This window comes from Fusarium solani (assembly GCF_023522795.1).
Source record: "Fusarium solani strain SB1 chromosome Unknown bctg00000006, whole genome shotgun sequence".
NCBI lineage: Eukaryota > Fungi > Ascomycota > Sordariomycetes > Hypocreales > Nectriaceae > Fusarium > Fusarium solani.
This window is the reverse complement of record NW_027072151.1, coordinates 2,653,853-2,672,370: the sequence shown is the minus strand read 5'-3', so window position 1 is coordinate 2,672,370 and position 18,518 is coordinate 2,653,853. Positions and strand designations below refer to the sequence as shown.

General features: G+C 53.6%; 9 protein-coding genes across 9 annotated transcripts; 4 read left to right on the top strand and 5 right to left on the bottom strand.

Annotated features, from left to right (window-relative positions):
* Nucleotides 1–262: 262 nt before the first annotated feature.
* Nucleotides 263–1,965, bottom strand: MRS44_010546 (uncharacterized protein; the record flags this gene model as incomplete). The annotated part of the gene is made up of 3 exons (XM_065620154.1): nucleotides 263–576; nucleotides 628–1,711; nucleotides 1,783–1,965. The coding sequence occupies 3 exons, from the start codon at nucleotides 1,963–1,965 to the stop codon at nucleotides 263–265; spliced, it is 1,581 nt and encodes a 526-aa protein (XP_065476343.1).
* Nucleotides 1,966–5,168: 3,203 nt separating this feature from the next.
* On the bottom strand, nucleotides 5,169–6,200 carry MRS44_010545 (uncharacterized protein; the record flags this gene model as incomplete). The annotated part of the gene is made up of 1 exon (XM_046277165.2): nucleotides 5,169–6,200. The coding sequence occupies one exon, from the start codon at nucleotides 6,198–6,200 to the stop codon at nucleotides 5,169–5,171; it is 1,032 nt and encodes a 343-aa protein (XP_046128418.2).
* Nucleotides 6,201–6,316: 116 nt separating this feature from the next.
* On the top strand, nucleotides 6,317–7,221 carry MRS44_010544 (uncharacterized protein; the record flags this gene model as incomplete). The annotated part of the gene is made up of 3 exons (XM_046282346.2): nucleotides 6,317–6,571; nucleotides 6,621–6,807; nucleotides 6,863–7,221. 3 exons carry the CDS (start codon nucleotides 6,317–6,319, stop codon nucleotides 7,219–7,221), a joined length of 801 nt encoding a protein of 266 aa, XP_046128419.2.
* A 716-nt stretch (nucleotides 7,222–7,937) lies between these two features.
* Nucleotides 7,938–9,127, top strand: MRS44_010543 (uncharacterized protein; the record flags this gene model as incomplete). Its single annotated transcript, XM_046274121.2, has 2 exons — nucleotides 7,938–7,957; nucleotides 8,071–9,127. 2 exons carry the CDS (start codon nucleotides 7,938–7,940, stop codon nucleotides 9,125–9,127), a joined length of 1,077 nt encoding a protein of 358 aa, XP_046128420.1.
* A 272-nt stretch (nucleotides 9,128–9,399) lies between these two features.
* MRS44_010542 (uncharacterized protein) lies at nucleotides 9,400–11,283 on the bottom strand (the record flags this gene model as incomplete). Its single annotated transcript, XM_046284563.2, has 4 exons — nucleotides 9,400–9,793; nucleotides 9,840–10,909; nucleotides 10,999–11,135; nucleotides 11,238–11,283. 4 exons carry the CDS (start codon nucleotides 11,281–11,283, stop codon nucleotides 9,400–9,402), a joined length of 1,647 nt encoding a protein of 548 aa, XP_046128421.1.
* A 956-nt stretch (nucleotides 11,284–12,239) lies between these two features.
* Nucleotides 12,240–13,877, bottom strand: MRS44_010541 (uncharacterized protein; the record flags this gene model as incomplete). The annotated part of the gene is made up of 1 exon (XM_046272971.2): nucleotides 12,240–13,877. The coding sequence occupies one exon, from the start codon at nucleotides 13,875–13,877 to the stop codon at nucleotides 12,240–12,242; it is 1,638 nt and encodes a 545-aa protein (XP_046128422.2).
* Nucleotides 13,878–14,669: 792 nt separating this feature from the next.
* On the bottom strand, nucleotides 14,670–15,915 carry MRS44_010540 (uncharacterized protein; the record flags this gene model as incomplete). The annotated part of the gene is made up of 4 exons (XM_065620153.1): nucleotides 14,670–14,870; nucleotides 14,921–15,714; nucleotides 15,771–15,839; nucleotides 15,888–15,915. 4 exons carry the CDS (start codon nucleotides 15,913–15,915, stop codon nucleotides 14,670–14,672), a joined length of 1,092 nt encoding a protein of 363 aa, XP_065476342.1.
* A 434-nt stretch (nucleotides 15,916–16,349) lies between these two features.
* Nucleotides 16,350–17,022, top strand: MRS44_010539 (uncharacterized protein; the record flags this gene model as incomplete). Its single annotated transcript, XM_046284564.2, has 5 exons — nucleotides 16,350–16,442; nucleotides 16,490–16,548; nucleotides 16,600–16,702; nucleotides 16,781–16,859; nucleotides 16,916–17,022. The coding sequence occupies 5 exons, from the start codon at nucleotides 16,350–16,352 to the stop codon at nucleotides 17,020–17,022; spliced, it is 441 nt and encodes a 146-aa protein (XP_046128424.2).
* An 811-nt stretch (nucleotides 17,023–17,833) lies between these two features.
* On the top strand, nucleotides 17,834–18,370 carry MRS44_010538 (uncharacterized protein; the record flags this gene model as incomplete). The annotated part of the gene is made up of 1 exon (XM_065620152.1): nucleotides 17,834–18,370. The coding sequence occupies one exon, from the start codon at nucleotides 17,834–17,836 to the stop codon at nucleotides 18,368–18,370; it is 537 nt and encodes a 178-aa protein (XP_065476341.1).
* Nucleotides 18,371–18,518: the final 148 nt, after the last annotated feature.

The window sequence follows — 18,518 nt, the reverse complement described above, 5'->3', positions numbered from 1 at the left end:
CTTTGCCATCATGCTCATCTGCCCGTCACACCACGCATCCCGTCATCCCACGCGTCTATGGGGAGGCGACTTGCAACAACATGTCTATTCTGTCTCATCTCCACAGCTGCCATGTCCCTACACGAACGCCGTCGTGTCGTGTCGTGCATGATCTAAGTGGTGTCCCCCGTGTATATGTATATCCGTATCTGCGCGTCTCTGGTGCGAAATTGTGTGTATCGTAGGTGGTATTAAAGAATGTACTGCCGCTCGTCTGGTCCCTTTAGACCAGGAGGGCGAAAAATGGTACTATACAGAAAATGAATGTGAAGCGGGCTTGTGAGAGCAGCCCAGTGGGTGCGGACGAGTCCTTGGTCTCGCTGGACTGGCTTGCGTCTGAGGTGGAAGTGCCAGTGGTGATGGATTCCTTGCCGAGGCCGACGTCTGGTCCTGAGGTTGCTGTCGAGTCGGGGAGGGCGCTGACGCCAGTTTCCTCCGAGTCATCAGCAGTCTTTGTTGCCTTGGCCGAAGAAGTTGAGGTCTTGGTCTTGGAGCTTTCCTTGTCAGAGCCACCAGTGATGACGTTGCTAGCGAATCCTGTTTTCTGTCAGTGAGCAGATCAAGTAAAAGATACGTATTCCAACTTACCAATTCGTCGCTCGTCGGCGTCAAAGATGGCGTAGACGTTCTTGATGAAAGTATCTCCAAGCAGCCAAGCTCCCTGAACAACCTCGTAACCGTAAATGTTGCTGGTGCACTCGCCATCCTTGTTAGGGGGCGAGACCCAATCCTTTGGTGAGATGACATAGTCGACACCAGAAAAGGTCACGGTCAGGTTGCCTTTGCTGTCGCAGGGGACCTTGTATGTCGTGTCGTCACTGCTCTCAGCTCCGGGGATGAGGGCGTGCAGCTTCTTGACGTTTTCCGATGAACCAAACATGAATGAAGTTCCCGTGTCGATAAAGGTGCGGATTCCACCAATGTTGGCATTCTTGCCGTTGTAGCCCATATCGTCCATCTTGATGGCCCAATCGTTGTCCTTGCCGTCAGGAAGAGAGGTGTATGTGATCTTGCCGCTGTACTTGTCAGGGTTGGGAGAGCCAAAGCTGATCTCGCCTTCGTTGGTACCATCAGACGCGCGGTTCAGGGCGATGCAAAAGATGTTCTTGTCAATGTTGCCAGATGCTTCCAGGGTGGACAGGAAGTTCTCGTTTGCGCCCTTGTTCATGGCAAGGCCCAAGATGCCGTCGAATGCGAACTGAACAAACTGATCCGACGTGTTGGTCGCCAATCCAAACTGATACTCCAGGTCCATGCCCGCCACGTGAATGTTGTCCGTTGCCAGGACACCGCTGACCTTGCCGGAGCCGTACGCAATGTTGAAGGGCTTGTTGAGCAACTCCAGGGAATCCGAATCGTCAGGACCAAACGTGTTGTGCATCGCGCATGCCTTGCTCGTACAGTCGGCGCCCATAACCCAACTCGAACCAGCGCCCGTGTCGATGAGCATGTACATTGGCTTCTTCTTGGATCCGATGTCGACCTCGATAAAGTAAGAGTAGTCGGTTCCATCCTGGTTGACGCCCTCGGTAAACTTTCCCTTGGTCTCAACCGCCTCCATGACATCGTACTCGTTGGCTCGCTTGGCCAGTTCGCTGTCGCTCGGGATGTCTTGGCCGCTGTACTTGGCCACCAGCCGTGCTGCCTCACGGGCAGCTCTTTCGGATATGGGCTGTTTGTTCTGCAGCAGTGATTGGGTTAATGCAAAGGTGACAGCAATGGCATTCCTGCAGTGAAACAAACCTGAGCGGCCCTCTGTTTGATCCCCATTCGCACACTTCGACCTTCCTGACCTCGAATACTCCTTTGGCTTCTTGTGGCACGCTTCTGCTCTACATCTCGACGCCAATCCGGGCTATAGGGAAAAAAGGCATTGGCGGATGAGGCGCATAGTGCCAGCTGTGCCAGCAAAACTGATGGACGCATCTTGTAGGCGGGTAATAGGAACCTCGGGAAAGCTTGAAACGCAGGCTCCCCGATGATGTATCCGCGGATGAACCGGAAGATGCAACAGTGAGAGGACGATCCGAGTGGTGTAGTAAACCGGGCTGGACCAACTCGTCACGGATTGTCTCAGACGCGACCGGCTTTGGAGAGCGAACCGGAGCAGCAGTTGACAATCGAGGGGGCGAAGCCTCTAGGGAGAACCAGGCAAGCGGCTGGCGCGATGTATTAAAGGATTAGAATTATGAGGCCGGCATTGGAAACTGGAACGGCACAATGGTATGCCGGATGCCACCAGACACAGGCAAGTGGAGGGACAAGCGAGATGCTGGAAACACACACAAAAGCCCGCACGCAGAGGAAATGCTTGGCTTCTTGGGGCGGAGGTTACAAGTGAGACTGACGAGCCTTCTTTGGAACAAGGCTTCTCTTGTCGTCGAGGCGGCCTTTTCGGATGCTACCGTCAAGGATTGGGACGGTGACGGAAGTCGGAGTAGGTACTTGACCGAGGATGCCGAGGGAACGAGAAGAAGAACTTGAAGGAAGGAAAGGCGGCAAGATGCAAAAAAAGAAAAAGAGGAAACAAGAGAGGCAAAGGAGAGGGGAGGAGGTAGAGAGGGATTATTACGGGTTAAAGGTAAGTAAGTAAGTGAGGGTGAGAGAGTGACGAAGAAGAAGGTGGGTAAAGTATGGGGAGAGGGTGGAGGTTGGAGGTGGTTCAAGTCAAGACAAGGAGGACGAGACGGGACGGGAGTGACCTGGGTGGGTTGTAGCTATCATCCCAGTCAGGCAGTCGGCCTTCAAGGTGCTGATGTCCTATCTCGAGGCGCTCGGGCTACTACAGATGGAGGCTAGGGCCACTTCTTTAGAACCCTCCCCTGGTGAACGATCATCGCCAATGGTACCTGAAGATCAAGTACCTGCCGTCTATCTTTGCGTGTCTGAATCAGCGACGAGCCTCCTTTTTCGCCTCGTTGACCAACAAGCATCAGACAAAGACAACGGAAAGACAACAACAAAAACAAACCCGCCCCACGGGCTCCAGAGTGGCTTGTCTCCCGCATCGTCCGTCCATGCCAGTCAAACGACGCCATCGCAGCTGGAGGGCGACGACCCACGGTGAGCAAGCAAGCCGGGGGCCCTTGGCACAAGGACGCATCTGGAGCATTGCAGCTCTGCCCATCATCACTGGCTTTCCTACCCCCGGGCCACCGCCGCATGTTCATCTCTCGCGGGGCCAGGGGGTGTCATTCACTGAGTGGTCCAATTGCTGCTAGCCGCCTGGGGAGCGACGGTGCGAGAGAGGGCCCGGGGGCATCAGATTGTGGATATTGCGGTGCTATCGGCCGAAGATGCCTGTCCTCTTTGGTCAGGTGCTTTTGGTATTGATCTCGTATTTTCTGAGGATACATACGAGCGCTGCAGTAAAAAGAATTGGAAACAATTGCATACCTACTCATTATCCGTTTGCAATGTCTCGCCTCTTTCTTACCAAGAAACATCCCGAGACGAGAGGCTTGCCGCCCCGAGTCTCACTGCTTCTGCTGCCCCTGACCCGACACGACCGAGTGCATGCAGCTTGCGTATGTTGGATGCATTCTCCGTCTGTCAGTCACCCCCTCCAAAGATCTACAGTGACACAGGTGCTGCAACGTGGAGCCCAGCGGCAAAAAAGACAACAAGCTTTGAGCGAACTTGAATCAGTTTGAAAAGAAAGTTTCTTGGGGAGACACGCGTCCCCGAGATGTCAAACGATGAGACATTGAGAGACTCGAGCGGTCAATTAATTGATAATTGACAGCCAGATATTGTGGCCCTGACCCGTTTAAGCCCGTTTCAACGTCGAGCAGAAAGCTTGATGCCTCTGGCGTTTGACACGTGAAGCACCGTTTGAACGCACATTCACCAATTCAAGCTGCAATGGACCACAGCTGCCAATGGAAGATAAGGGCCGCGGTCGTCAGAAGCCAGGCCCTCCCCTGTCTCAGCATCGCATCGAACTCAGCCGCCATTGGGCAGTGCGTCTGCTGCTTCCTTCAAGTCCATCTCGATGCATGCACCATCGCTTTTTTCCCTTACGCGTAGGTTCCACAGCAAAAGCTACTAGATCCCCTGACTATTTAGCCGCCAGCCAGCCTCAGTTTCCCTCAGCTCTGTCTTGAGGCTCCAATTTTTCAGAACATTTTTTACTGCATGTCGTTACGCGTCGTGGAGACGGAGAGAAACTTCCAGGATACTGCATGCTGCCCGCTTACTGTAGTAGCTGACATGCAACATCCAGGAGTCCGTGGTCTGATGGATGCAACGGACCTCGTGGGCGTCAAACCTGGCTTGCCTTTTTCCCCACACGCTTGAGCAAGACAGGCAAGATGTCAGATATCATCAGCCAACGACCTCGGCGACTGAGCAGGGTTGTCAGCGGTCAAAACGGTAAAAACTGGCATATCCCTGCGCATAAGACAAAGTCCAAGTCAAAGCTCTTGGTGTACGGCATAAGATCCATTCTTAAGGCATTCTAAATAGAAGTGATTGATCAGAATCCTATGTATAGCGAGACGCTTACAACATCGAGTCTTGGCTCCCAAACAGGCATCGCCGTCTTGATAACTTCTTCCGACGTAGCATCAAGTCTCACGCCGCATTTCCATTTCATTAGATGCCCCTATACACCTCACCGTCCTACCGCCGACAAGATGACTTCATTCACTCTCAAAACAAGTTTCATCCCACGCTTCGCCTTCCAAAGCAAATAAACCCACAGCTCCATCTCTTACCCGCGACCCAGGTCGCTCTTGAAACGACGGCACCCACAAGGCCCGGCCTGCCTCCGTAGATCTCCAGCCCTCACCCCGGCAAGATAGAGGCTTGGCCCTCCCCTTCGGTGCAACACCATCACCTCGGGTCCAATTTCAATGCAAATCGGCCTTCTGCTCATCTCAATGCGTTGAGCACAGATGAGCATGGTCGATAGATTAATTGCGGGCACGTGGAAAGGAATCTACACTTGGAGGGACGGCAGATCTTCATTTTAATATACAGCCATGCTACGTAGGTTATCGGGGACTTGAAACACTACTCAACATGTTACGCGCCATGACAGCATAGTCCAGCCCTGATAGATTTGTTTCTACTTCAGCTTTGTGCATCCTTCCTGTCTCACCGAGAGGCATCCAACAGACTTGACCTCACGGCATCTCCTCCAGCCCAGCGTCAATGATGGTCAACCCCTGACTGGCCGAGAGCCACTTCTCGGCTCTCTGCAGCGTCAGCTGCTCAAACCCATCCTCCAGGGCACTCTCCCACAGGGTCCTCCTCACAAGCTCAAACTCGTCCAGGTCGGCGTTTGTGGAGCCCCAGGCGGCCATGTGCCGGAGAAAGTACCAAACCGACTCGTTGCGCCACTTGAACGACGCTGCGAGCTTGAGCGTCTCGCGAAAGATGGGCGATGTCTCGGTTGGTGGTCGCTTGTCGAGGAGGAAGAGGAGGAACTGCCACCCGGAAATGTCGTCGTGGTGGGCGAAGCACCACTTTTGCGTTGCTGAGACGAGGCGCGGTAGGACCTCGTTCATATCTGGGGATGGTGTGACAAATGTGTTGATTAAATATCTGGCATGGCACCAGGCGTAGTAGTTTCGCGGATGTCGCTCTCCGGATACCATAATGATCTTTGTGACGTCGTCCTCGGCAGGGACGTCAAGCTCATGGAAGCGGAACTGGTCCATCAGCCATCGACGGTGATTCCAAAGCGTTGGTGACTTGGTATGCCGGTGAAGACGGCTGGTCAGTAAGCTATCCATCAAGTGTTTCTCCGTTTGTAGAATCTCTTTGACATTTTCGTTTTCTCCTTCGAGTCGTTTCCCAAGGACTCTCTTTCTTGTGTTGGCAGCGGTCAAGTGCTCCGGGTCCATTAGCAAGATAACTGCTGTGGACCTTAAGATCTCTTCAGTCGATACTGTGCTGCCATCTTTTATATAGCTCATGAATATCTTGTGTGCTACCAGGAAGGCCTGAACGAGCCGTATTTTTGTGATTGCAATAGCATCATCATCCCGTAGGATTATCTCGTTGGGATCAAGCACGTGGCTTTTGCCTAGCAGCTCAATCTCAAGGAGCTCGTTAGAGGGTTCTGTGAGGACGGTAGAAATCTCATCAAACACGGCACGATGATCACCATGCTTGAGAGACTCCTTGACACTTGCATCAAGTGCTCTCGACATCTGAACAAAGAGAATATGTTGAACAAAGTGGTGGCAAACTGTGAAATGAAGCTTTCCAGGCGACAAGTATAGGGTAAGTTGAAGGGAGGGTTTTTGGTGGTGTGGAGGGGTTTGAAATGGAGCCCTCCATGCAATGTGTCGGGGCTATGACATGGCTCCGACACCACGCTGACAAAAGAACCTCCAACACCGCCAACAGCATCGACAACGAGCTTCACCCGGCGCTCGAGGAACCACGCAATGCGCACATAGCCCACGATTACTACACCGAATCCGTCAACATGGCTCACCCTCTTATGCTCTCCATCTTCCTCATTGAGGTCGTCGTCCACCTCGTCAACGCCATCGGAGCCAAGACGATCAACAACCTGGTATGTGTCTCCGGAGTACCTTGAAAGCTTCTGCTGACCTTGCTTCAAGCTCTGGACGCTCATCAACTTCCTCCCCGTCCCGACGGCCAAGGCGGCGGCCGAACAGCGCAAGATGCAGGCAGAGTACCTTAAGCTCCAGCGGGAGCTCAAGGCCACGAGCAGCCAGGACGAGTTTGCCAAGTGGGCGAAGCTACGCCGGCAGCACGACAAGCTGCTCGAGCAGCTTGAGAAGAAGAGTACGTCTACAGACAAGAATAGAGACTCGGTCACAGCTGACACGTGTGCCTACAGAGAACAGCATGGCTGCCACACGATCCAAGTTCGACACTTCCCTCACCGGAGCCCGCATCGTCCTCACCCGCGCGCCGCAATACTTCCTGCCATTCTGGTACGCCACCGAGCCCATGTTCTGGCTGCCGTACGGCTGGTTCCCCTACTACGCCGAATGGATCCTGTCGTTCCCCCGCGGACCCATGGGAAGTGTCAGCATCGCCTCGTGGCAGCTGGCCTGCACAGGAGTCATCCTCCTCTTCAGCGACCTGATCATGGGCATCGCGGGCCTGGTGATGAACGCCAAGCAGAGCAAGACCAAGGAGGCGCCCGTCAAGGCCCAGAGCGAGAAGGTCGAGACGGAGAAGAAGGAATTATAAAGCGGACAAATATGTAGATATCTGTGCATTCGCTACGGCGCAAAGAATGGGAGCATTTTACAATATTACGCAAATGTTGACTACGAATGGGATGTATCTCTTTGATAATTTGACGCAAAGTTCTTCATTGCCGGAGCTGAGACTTTGTAACACGACAGAGAATAACCCTTGGCAGGGTATTTTGGGGTTCATCTAGGCAACATATTGACTCTAGCGACCACGGAGAAGTAGGATCGCAAAAGCTTCGAAAGTGCCAATTGGAATGGAGTAAATGTCTGAGACGTGTCACGAGACGCGAGTCGGGACGGGGAGACGTGAATAACGGGCGCGTAAGCCATGTGATTGCGCTATAGAGCTATGATTAGGAGTAGACAGACAACGAAACGAGTGAATGAAGAACAAAGAGCGAGAAAGAAGTGTTTGTGGTTGGAAAAGTTTGTGTTGAAGAAGAAGAAAAAGTTGATCAAGAAGAAATTCTCGAGCTTTTTGCTCTCTCAGCAACGCTCGGCCCCACATTCAATCTTCCTGGCCCCCCACATTTCTCTCGGCTTAGCGACACCTTTGCCTTAATGAAGTTGTAGGGTACTTGAGTAATCGCCCTCGACGTCACTGGTTCTGCCTTTCGCCCTTTGAATACCTCAACCGTGTCAACTTTTTACCAAAAGCACCAACGGATAACTAGAGACTCTCTTACCGAGAGTGTCATATCCGCCATCATGGCGATTCCGTGGGATTCGTAAGTTCTCCTGTACCCAAGCTTGTGTATGCTGGCTGTTCTCTTCTTGGACAACGGCCACTTACACATACACGCACTCGCATGTGCAAGCCCAGCTAACTCTAACGGCCCAGCATCCGCTCCCTCGTCATCTTCTTCGGCCCCATGCTCCTCCCCAAGGCCATCTCGTACTACCGATCCTTCCGCAACGGCTCGAGCTCCCACCGAGTCCCCATCGTCCCCGTCCCGCCCCGCGTCCGCGTCGCACTCGGCCTCCTCGCCTTCCTCTCCTTCACCTACATCCTCAAGTCGCTGCCCTTCCTCGCGCCCGAGAACCTCTTCCAGGCGACGCAGAGTCGTCTGCAGATCCCCGTCGATGTCTTGTTCAACCGTGTTGCTGCTGGGAGGCCTGGGAACGCCTTGACGAAGCAGGATGAGGCGCTGCGCATGAGATTCGTCAACCTCGAGAGCAGACTGTTATATATCCAGTTCGGACCCAAGGTGCTGGCCGACTGCCCCTTCTGCCACTCCGACGACCCGAGAACATTCTTCTACTACGCCATTCCCCAGCTCGTATGGCCTCACCTCGCCAACCTCGTCGCCGTGGCCATCGCAACGAGCCCCTCCTTCACAGGCAAGGCAGGTAATCAATGGCGGGCTAAAGCTACAATGTTAGCCGCTGCCATTGCTGCTCTTGACATTTACTTTGTCAACTCTTACAACTATCAAGCCAACGCTCGCGCGCTCCGTCTGCCAGAGGTGGACTTTTTCTTCTGGACTTCCCGTGTTGCGCGTCTTGTTGCCCTTGCGGCATTCAACGCCGCCCTTGCATGGCTGCTTTACCTGTCCTCAACTAATAGGGCCTTCTCTGAGCCCCCCTCGGCCGTTGAGCGTATCGAGTCAACGTCCCGCGCTCTGCTATCTGTAAAGAGCAAGCTCAGTGCGCTGGGAATAGTAAAGAACACGGCGCTGCGCGACGAAGAACTTCGTTCGCGTAGCCACGCCTACTGGTCCCACGAGGTGCGCCTCATGGGTGAAGTTATGGAGGAGAGGGACGTGGTGGAGGGAGTCAACGATGCGCTGAGCAACCGTATCGACATTGGCACCATCACGAGGGACGCAGATGCATATGCGCAGAATGTGTTGCAGCCATTGCAGCAAGAGCCGGCGGATGATGATAGTGATAGCTAGTATCTAGCCCGCCGACCGCTTCTTATCCCAACCAATCCACTGAGAAAGAACCTATTCATACAGAGAGGTCTATACCCTTCAAGGGCCTTCTTTGAGCCCACAATAAACACAGCTCGTACCCTTTTTTTGCTTCTTCAAAAACCGTCCAGAAATCTTGTGCCCATCCCATTATCCGCCCGTTTGGCTAGCTCCCCTCTCCCCTTGAAACATGCACCGTGTCCACTTCCCATGCCTTGTGATAGCGTAACACCATGTCAACCTCCCCCAGTGTATTAATTTTTGGAATCTGGCCGCGCCGATTCCGGCCTTACAGGCCCCGTGGCGGCGCTGCTCGAGCTGCCCTTTCTGCTCGGCGTGTCTCCCGAGCCTTCTTGGGCGCTGCGTTCTAGGAAGTTAGCCCATAGCTCTGACAGCGACTCCTTGTCCCTAGAGGATGATGGCTCCGAGAAGACGTCGGCGCTGAGAGAGGGCGAGCTGGGTGTTCGTGTGAAAGGAGACATGGGTAGGCGGAGGCTGTTAGAGGCACCGGGGCGGGCGAGGCCGGCTTGCTCGCGCTGCTCGTCGGTCCAGTTGAGGTAGCCGGCCATGACTTGGAGGACCTGGAAGCGCTTGGCGTCGCCGCGGTCGAGAGTGAGGAAGTGGAGGAGGTGGTTGGTGACGATTTGTCTGCTCATGGTTAGCACGAATCGTGACACATCCGCATGCGACATACCTATCGACATTGTCCTCTGGCTTGGTCTTTTTCAGGTATCGTAGCGCCTTGGTCAGGTGGTCATTCAGCACAATGGCCTCGTGCCTCAACTTTCCGATCAAGAGGTTCTTCTCCTTGACCTCCTTCTCGAACGGCGCTGTCCTCTCGAGCTCCTGGGTTAGGGACTGCTTGGCCGCCTCGGCCTCGGTGGCGCGGGCGTCGGCCTCCTGGACCAACTTCTTCAGGCCCTGCACCTGCTCCTCGGTCGTCTCGACCATCTCGCGCAGCTCCCTCTTTCGGGCCTCTTGTATCTCGCGGAGGGCGTTCTGGAGGTTGTCGATGAGGGTCGCCTGGCTATCCCGCTCCGAGTTGGCACCCTCGTAACCCTCCCTTAGGGCGACGACTTGCTCCTCCAGCTCCGAGACCTTGTCGACGAGACTCTCCTTGATGGAGCGCTCCTCCATAGCGATGACCTCCCACTCGCCCATAGCGTTCGCGGTCGTCTCCATCTCTTCCTTGAGGTGCTGGACCTGTCGGACAAGCTCTTCCTTCTCCTTGTTCCAGTTCTGCGCTGACAGGTTGTTGCGACTCCGGAGTGTGTTGAGCTCTCTTGTCGCATCCTGCAGGTCCTCCTTCAGCTTGCTTACGTCCTCGCCGGACGACACGGCCGTGTTCCTGAGCTCGTCATTCTGCGCCTCAAGCTCCTCTATCCTCTCTTTAGCCTCCTCTAGCTCTGCCTTGTCGCGCCGTAACCTGTCGCTTAGCGTCTGCTTGATCTTCTCAACGCGGCCGAGGAGGTTCTGATACTGCTCCTCGGCCGACTCCTTTGCGGCGTTGCTCTCCTCGAGGTCCGCCTTCAGCTGTGTGACCTCGCTGGCGTGTGATTCCTGGATGCTCTCGAGCTGCCTCCTCAGCTGCTCGACCTCAGCCCGCAGGGCCTCTCGTTCTTGGCTCATGGCCTCTAGCTTGGCGGAGGTGTCTGAATCGTCGGGCTTTTCGCCATCAACCGTCGGGGGTGCGAGCCCGTTGCTCTTGGGCTCTACGGCATGCCCGTTGCTATCGGCGGGTGCGTCTGCATCGACCGGAGTCTCCTGCAAGGGGATATAGGGTCAGCGCGCGAGGGTGCATTGGTGGAGGTGGACGAGGAGGGGGGTCATGAACTAAGGGCACCAATACGCACAGGCTGGGTGGGTGTATCTGGCTCCTCCGGGGTTCCGTCGGACGCTTGGTGTGGCTCAGAGTTGTTGGCGGGCTGCTCTTGGGCCTTGTTCTTGTTGGCGTTCTTCTTCTTGTTGTTCTTCTTCTTCTTGGACGAGGCTGCACGTGGAAGAGGCGAGGCCCCCCATCATTAGGACACGTTCATTCTCCATCTGCGAGCGAGCGATTGGATTGATTGCAGGGGGCAGGGGCCGCACGCACCTGAATTTGACGCCTGGGTAGGGTCTGTAGTGGGCGTGGACGACATGGTGAGGTTGCGATGCGCCAGTCAGAGGCATCGAGAGGGATCAATGTCGTGCAGAGATGCCCTCTTTTTTCCAGCGCGTAGGTAGGGTATGGATGGATATGTATGCAGAGGGACGTGTACGTGTTAGGTACGGCACGGGCTGGCCTGTCCTCCCTGCGGTTGGTGGTGTAGGTCAGGTAGATTGGGTGGGTGGATGGATTACAACACGTCAGCTCACCTACAACGGGCGGCCAGTGGCATTTAGTGGGCGTCAGCACCTGGAGCTGCCCTGGAGTTAGCGGGAGCGGGAGTCCAACGGCCGCCGCCGATGTTCAGATACGGGCTGGTAATATCGGCTCGGAAATGTCAATTGCTTGGCATTGGCCTTATTTAACTGATGCACGACTGAGATGAGGCATGGTTCTTGTGATGTGATCACATACGAGGGGTTTCCTGGTCTGCATTTGAGCCAATGATGACCCATGGCATTGACTTCATGACACGAGATTTCTCGATGATGGATGTATTCTCTTAATGCTCGTACTCTAAGTATATAATAAGAATCATCTTGTTCATGTGGTCTATATAATCCATGGTAATAGCCAGATTCAGCAGTTGGATGAGCTATATTCTGTACATTTTCGTATCCATCCTCATCTTCAATGTGGGCCTTCAAACATCGTATCTCACCCAGGTCATTTACGGTGCTACATTACCTCTCCCCCCGCTGTCGATCTTGATGGATGCAGTCTTGGCTCCAATGTTTGATGCAAGATCTCGCGAGAGACATTTTGTCATTACACCAATCGACAGACGAGACGGAATTGTATTGCTGGTCTTGATTCCTCATCATGCTGGATGTGCAGTGTCACCTCGTATAACATCATCACGTGTGGTTTTGAAACTCGTGTTCAACAATGTCAGATGTGCTTTACAAATAATTGGTAAACCTCCTTGGTTACAATCTGACAACGCTTCTAATTCAACACCTCCGGCTTCGCTTGGTAAACGACCTTGCCCTGGCTCCAAGTCTGATACACCCTAGCCTCTAGTAGAGACTCTGGCGTCCACTGCGTATCCAGCGTCAAGAAATCTGCCCTCAGTCCCGCCTTCAAGCTTCCAGTCCACTCCTCCGCGAAACGAGAGTATGCCGCGCCAGAAGTCGCCGCAGTCACAGCTTGGGACAGCGTGAGCACGGCATCGGCGTTGCACTTGGCGCTTGATGTCGGCTGGAGCGCAGACTTTCTTGTTGTGGCATTGTACAGGTTTGGGAACGGCAGGTGTCGGGCTGTTGGCGCGTCTGTACCGATCGCTATGCAGGCGTGTCCATCGAGAAACTCGCGGTAAGGGAAAGCCCTCTCCCATGTCGCAGGTCTGATGAGCTTGGCGTAGGCAGAGTTGAGCGAGGGGTCGCTGTGGACGGGCTGGATAGATGCTGTGATTCCCAGCTTACCGAGACGTTTGGCATCTTCAGCACTGGCAAGTTCCAGATGCTCGATGCGATGTCTTCCCCGGGGACTGTTGGCGCTGGCAATGCCATCAATTGCTTGTGTGATTGCAGCGTCTCCAATGGCGTGTACCGCACACTGCATCCCAGCTTCAACCACCCGCTTGATGACTCTCTGTAGAGCGTCCCCTGGCCACAGCGGCGGAACAATCTCCTTGCTCTTGCCGTATGGGTAACTCATCGCCGCAGTACACCCATCCACGACGCCGTCGCTTATGATCTTCACTCCGACGACGCAAAAGTCGGGCGACCGTGAAGGATGCCACTTCTGGTTCATGGCAATAGCCTCCTCAATGTGTTTAAGCTGCGCCTCTTCGTCTGACTCGTAAGGGATGAGCCAGTGAGCGGCAAAGTGAACGGGAAGACCTTTGGTTTTGCGATACTCTTCGAGAGCTTCCCAGTAGTTCATGTCCATGGCCATGTCAATGACTCCGGCGTATCCAGCCTCGATGTACGCTTCAAAGGCGCTCTGAAGCGCAGCTTGCTTCTCCTCAGTTGTGCAAGCACCAACTAGATGAGGCCAGACAAACGCAGACTGGGCTGTTTCAGCAAGTAGACCAGTTGGATTTCCAGCCTCGTCGCAGGTGACGTGTTCTCCGCAAGTAGCCTTCATCTCTTCCACCGGAAGCTCTTTCAAGGCTGCGGTGCTTAACCATGAAGAGTGCAGATCGAAAGCTTCGATGTAGATGGGACGGGGGTCCAAGCCATCCAACCATTTGGCCAGACCCTCGCCGTCTGTGACGGATTGCATCCAGCCCTTGCATAGGATCCGAGGCACCTCCGGATGTTCCTTGGCGTACTTGGAGATGGTGTTCTGTATATCCTCGAGTGACGCGCATTGTGATACGTCCAGCTTCTTTAAGGAGAGACCAAAGAAGAGTAGGTGGACATGGCTGTCGATAAAACTGGGAACCACGACTCGGTTCTCTAGGTTGATGACACTGGCGCCTGCTTGCTTCGCTTTTTGTACTGGCTCATCGGTTTCCTTCCCAACGTGGAGGATCTTGGATCCATTGATGATCATGGAATCATGATAGACGGCATCTTCTGTTGCATCTTTTGCGTCGCCAAACAACCTTCCGTTGATAAAGATTGTAGACTGTGTCATTGCTTTGGTGTAAGTGACTGATGAGAGCTGTCGTATTGGAGATTGTTGCGAGACTGTAGATGAAACACAGATCAAGAAGACAGTTCAAAAACCCCGGGCAGCAGAACTTATAAGTACAAGATCCTCATACACATCGAAGCTTCCCATGAGGCATCATCCGTAAACGGAACCCCGCATGGAAACTTACCGGCTCCCAGGAACGGATAACCAATTGTCTAGCCATGTTTGGGAGTTGTCTTGCATTCTGCTTCAGACATGTATACGCGTGCCTTTTGCATATGCATTCCCGTCCAATAGAGATAACTTCAGATGAGAGTCCTAGCCGTATCTAGTCAATATATGTCGCCTTTCCAAGGTTTCCCCAGGATCGCGAGTATTGGCCTGCTAGGGCAATGATAACCGCGGGTATCTTAGTCATCAATCTATGTGGGACCTCGCCATGATCCTCATTTCAACACTTTCTCGCGCTTCGCTTCCAAATTTTCTCTTCTTCTTCATCTTACATCCATCTTCGCCGTCAAACTAATGAAAAAGACCATTGTATGCCGTGGCTTCTTCACATTCTCGCGCGAAGTAGAAAATCGCTCGCCTTTCATAATCCCGTTGCTTGCTCTTTTATTTCCTATGAGTGCTATGGGTTCGCTTATGTGCGTACATATCAACATCAAAACGTAGAAAAAAAAGATGTTCTCTCAGACGAACATTGTGACAACTGGTCCAGACATGCAATTCATTATGGACTTTTAACCCTATATCTATGTCGCTGAACTCCTAAATCATTGAACGATTCACTCAAGCCTTTGCCTTGCGGCCCTTTGCTTTTGTCACCCTGGCCTTCTTTGCCTTGGTGGCTGGCTTCGCCTTGGTCTTCTTGACCTCGGGCTCCTCAACAACGGGCTCAGGCTCAGGCTCTGCAACCTCGGCAGGCTCCTCAGCCTTGGGCTCCTCGACCTTGGGCTCTTCCTCCTTCTCAGCGGGAGCAGCCTCAATCGCCTTGACCTCCTCCTCTCCGTTCTCAATGGCCTTGGGCGCAGGAGGGGGACGTCCTTGATCTCAGGCGCCTCAAACTCGTAGCCAATCTCCTTGAGCTTGGCAGCCTTCTTTGCTCGCCTGGATTGCTCCTTGGACACCTTCTTTGTCCAGCCAGCCTCGGTCAGGGGCTTCTGGAGTTGATAGCCAGCCATCTTGTTCCAGGGAACCGCCTTGAACCGCCGGTTGGCGCCCTTGAAGAGGTCATCGTGCACCTGCTCCTTGGGGATGACTCGGCACTTGAGGATGTGTCCGAACAGAAGGTAGTTGTCCATGGTCTTGGCGACAATCTCGGCCGTGGTCGCCTCGGCGAACTTGACAAAGGCGTAGTGCTTGCTGGCACCCGTCTTCTTGTTGCGCGAAAGTCGGAGAGCCAGGATGGTGCCAAACTGCTCAAAGTACTGTCTCATCTCGTGCTCGTAGAAACCGTGGGGGATTCGGCCAATGTAGATGACGCCAGCGTCCTCGTCGGCACCCTCAGCGGCCTTCTGAACCTCCTTGGAGACCTTGGGGATCTTGCCGACATCCTGTCCGGGCTTGAAGACGGCGTCGCCCTCGGTGATGTCCTCGTCACCAGAGTCCAGCTCCTCCACGATGGCCTTGACCTCGTTGCTCTCCTCGGCTTCGGACTCGGACTCGTCGGGGATGTCGAGCGTGGTGGTTTCCTCCTCCTCAACGACCTTGACCTCCTCGACGGCCTTGGTCTTCTTGGACTTTTGCGCCGGCTTCTCGACGGACTTGGAGGTGACGGCAACCTTCTTGACCGACTTTTGCTTCTTCAGCGACACTGGCGATCCATCTTCGGCGGCTATCGAGATGTATTAGAGACGAGAGGTGACTGCAATGGAGTTGGACTGGATTTACCCTTTCGCTTGCCCTTGGCGGCCTTGACAGGCTTAGCAGCGCCGGTGGGCTTCTGCACGTCAGAGACGGCTACAGACGATCAGCGCATGAAGATTGAAAGACGTTCGATATACTCACACTTTCTTTTCCTGAGTTCTGGAGCCATTGTGTCGTGTTGTGCTTGCTGGAGGTACCTACGCAAAAGCTGGACGGCAGCCGCAGAAAAAAAGATGGAGGCGTGGAAAAATTTGGGATTCTGCCGCGTCTGGTGTGGGCGGTGAGAGACGGCCGCCCACTATCAGCGCGGGGGTTGGGGTCCTTTAGTGGCTTGGACCGCTAAAGGGCCGCCTGAGACTTCTGGAGCTTCCAATAGGCAGTCGACGCGACGACCAGACTTACACTTGGAACTGGCAACAACTCGAGTCGCAAACCAGTTCATCGTTTCTGTGAATCCTGGAGATGAAGATAATCTGCATCAGATAAATCTCGTCTATCCTTGCTGGTTCTATCAACCCTTGTGGAGAACGCCTCCAGGACGCTCCTAATCACTTCACAACGGCACATTCGAGGCTCTGACAGTTGGGGCTCTTGGATACTAAAATGTCCGCCAAGCAGGAGAACTTGACCCATGAGGAGCTGTGGGACGACTCGGCCCTCATCGACTCATGGAACGAGGCCTTAGAGGAGTACAAGGTGGGTGAGTCTGAGAAGATTGGCGAGCGTTCGCTAACGGCCGATAGAAATACCACAGTATTCACGCGAGAGGTGGCAGTGTTCGAGATCTGGAGTCTAAGAGCCAGTACGTCGTCTTCAGATAGCAGCCCAAGTTGCTACTGACATCTTTTGCTAGGGCTGCGACTAAGCACGAGTCTTCTCCTGATCGTCTTCAAGATGTTGAAATTATTGAGCCTGAGCAGCCATCCACTTCTGCGCAAGAAGCTGTGAATGAGGAAGTAAGCTCTCTTGTACCCCCTTCTCACACTTTTTGACGGGAGGAACATCCTGCAATTATTCAGTAGCTAACTAAATAGGCACACTCGTCACGCAACGAGCCTCAGGCTACACCTCAAGGACTCCCTGCATTTCCTGTGCAGGCTGTTCTAGGCTCTGGTAAGTCAACCATCTCCGTGAACACCTCTGAACAACGGCTAACCGAAGGTTACCAGTGCAAGATGAAAACCTCAAAAAGCTTCTTATGTCGTGGTACTATGCTGGCTACTACACTGGCCTGTTTGAGGGTCAGCAACAGGCTCAACGGAACCGGGGGTCTTGAGTCAACACAATTGTTTTGTTTCCAAGGCATCCGAGTTCCGATACACTGACAGCTTGTGTATTGGTGAACTGAAGTCGGCCAATGAAGCCGCGACTTCGAGAAACTGGAGACTCATGCAAACTCGGCTTTGGGCTCCGGGTTGAGACGCTACAACTTTGCTCACCCCATGGCGAAGATGGGGTGTCAATATCAACAGCCAGCGATCCGAACAGTGGTCCGACTGTTGTTTAGTCTCCAGGAGAAAGTACGCGAGGAAAGGGGTTTTGAGGGTACACAGGCCATGATGGCGATATGGATGGCGAGGATGAGGCTTTGTGAGTTTTCTCCCAGCAATGATAGGCGACAAATATTGAGTACATTCTGTGAAGCGCACTGTAAGTTGAACTAGTAACCCTGAGGACAATAAGATCGAAAACATGGGAGAAGCAACACTAAATTGCGGATAGGGATTCCTTTGTACTTTGGTTGTGTCCGTTCTAGTCAACGTTCGGCTTTGCGTGGGATCTGGCGGTGACAGCTCTCAGGACGATGACTGAGAACAAATCGGCACAAGAACCTACCTACCTATTTCTCGGCTGTGGCATACTACCGAGGCCAATCTGCTTTTACGACTCTACCACAACATCTACCCTTCTGGATAAAGAATTACTCGTTTGCATGCAGTATACGGGGACAGCATCGATCGTTGTGCTCGTTTGACCCCAAAAGGCACCGTCTTCTACGAAGAATACTAGTTTGTGCTACGCGAGATCCAGCGCCACAAGATGTTTTACGCGCTGGTAGAGCGATGAACTTTACCGGAGGATAGACGATGACCGATTCCGCAAAGTGCCGCTGGGAGCAAGAACTCTGGCCCGAGGATCGAGATGACCATTATCGCTCGTCGTATCATGATCAACAACCTGTCGTGGATCCAGGATGGCCGAGACTACCGCTTGCCAGACCTCATATTGTGATTGCTCAAGCCAAAGGCCTTAACTCTGATGACGCTCGTGGAATACTGCCCGTTTATAAGGGGATCGGTGGGGGTTGCTTGTGTATATGGCGACCATCGTGGAGGGTATACTACATCAACCCGGAGTATTCTTTCCCTTTTATGTATGCTGCGAAGCAGTCGCTCAACCAATTCTTCCATCAAGACATGGAGAAGTGGGCAGCCGAGCAGGACATCGACATCGAGCACTTTAGCAACTGGTACGGCGAGCTGGACATTATGCAGGAGGATCTTGAGCCAACGAGTGAATGCATGACGACCTTTATCAGCGAGTGTCAGATGATGGAGCTAGGAGGGACGACATTACTGAGGTCACTCGGCGCTTGTTGGCCGGTAAGTGTGGACGGCGCCTGAGGTTTTACCTAAGTCAGAATTGATAGATGGATGGTGAGACGGAGACACGTGGAAATTGAAGATATGCAGATGACAGTCGAAGCCGTTCAGGAGTTGACTCCTGGATGGGATGAAATGAGGAAGGGGTTGTTAATGTTGATGGCTGGAC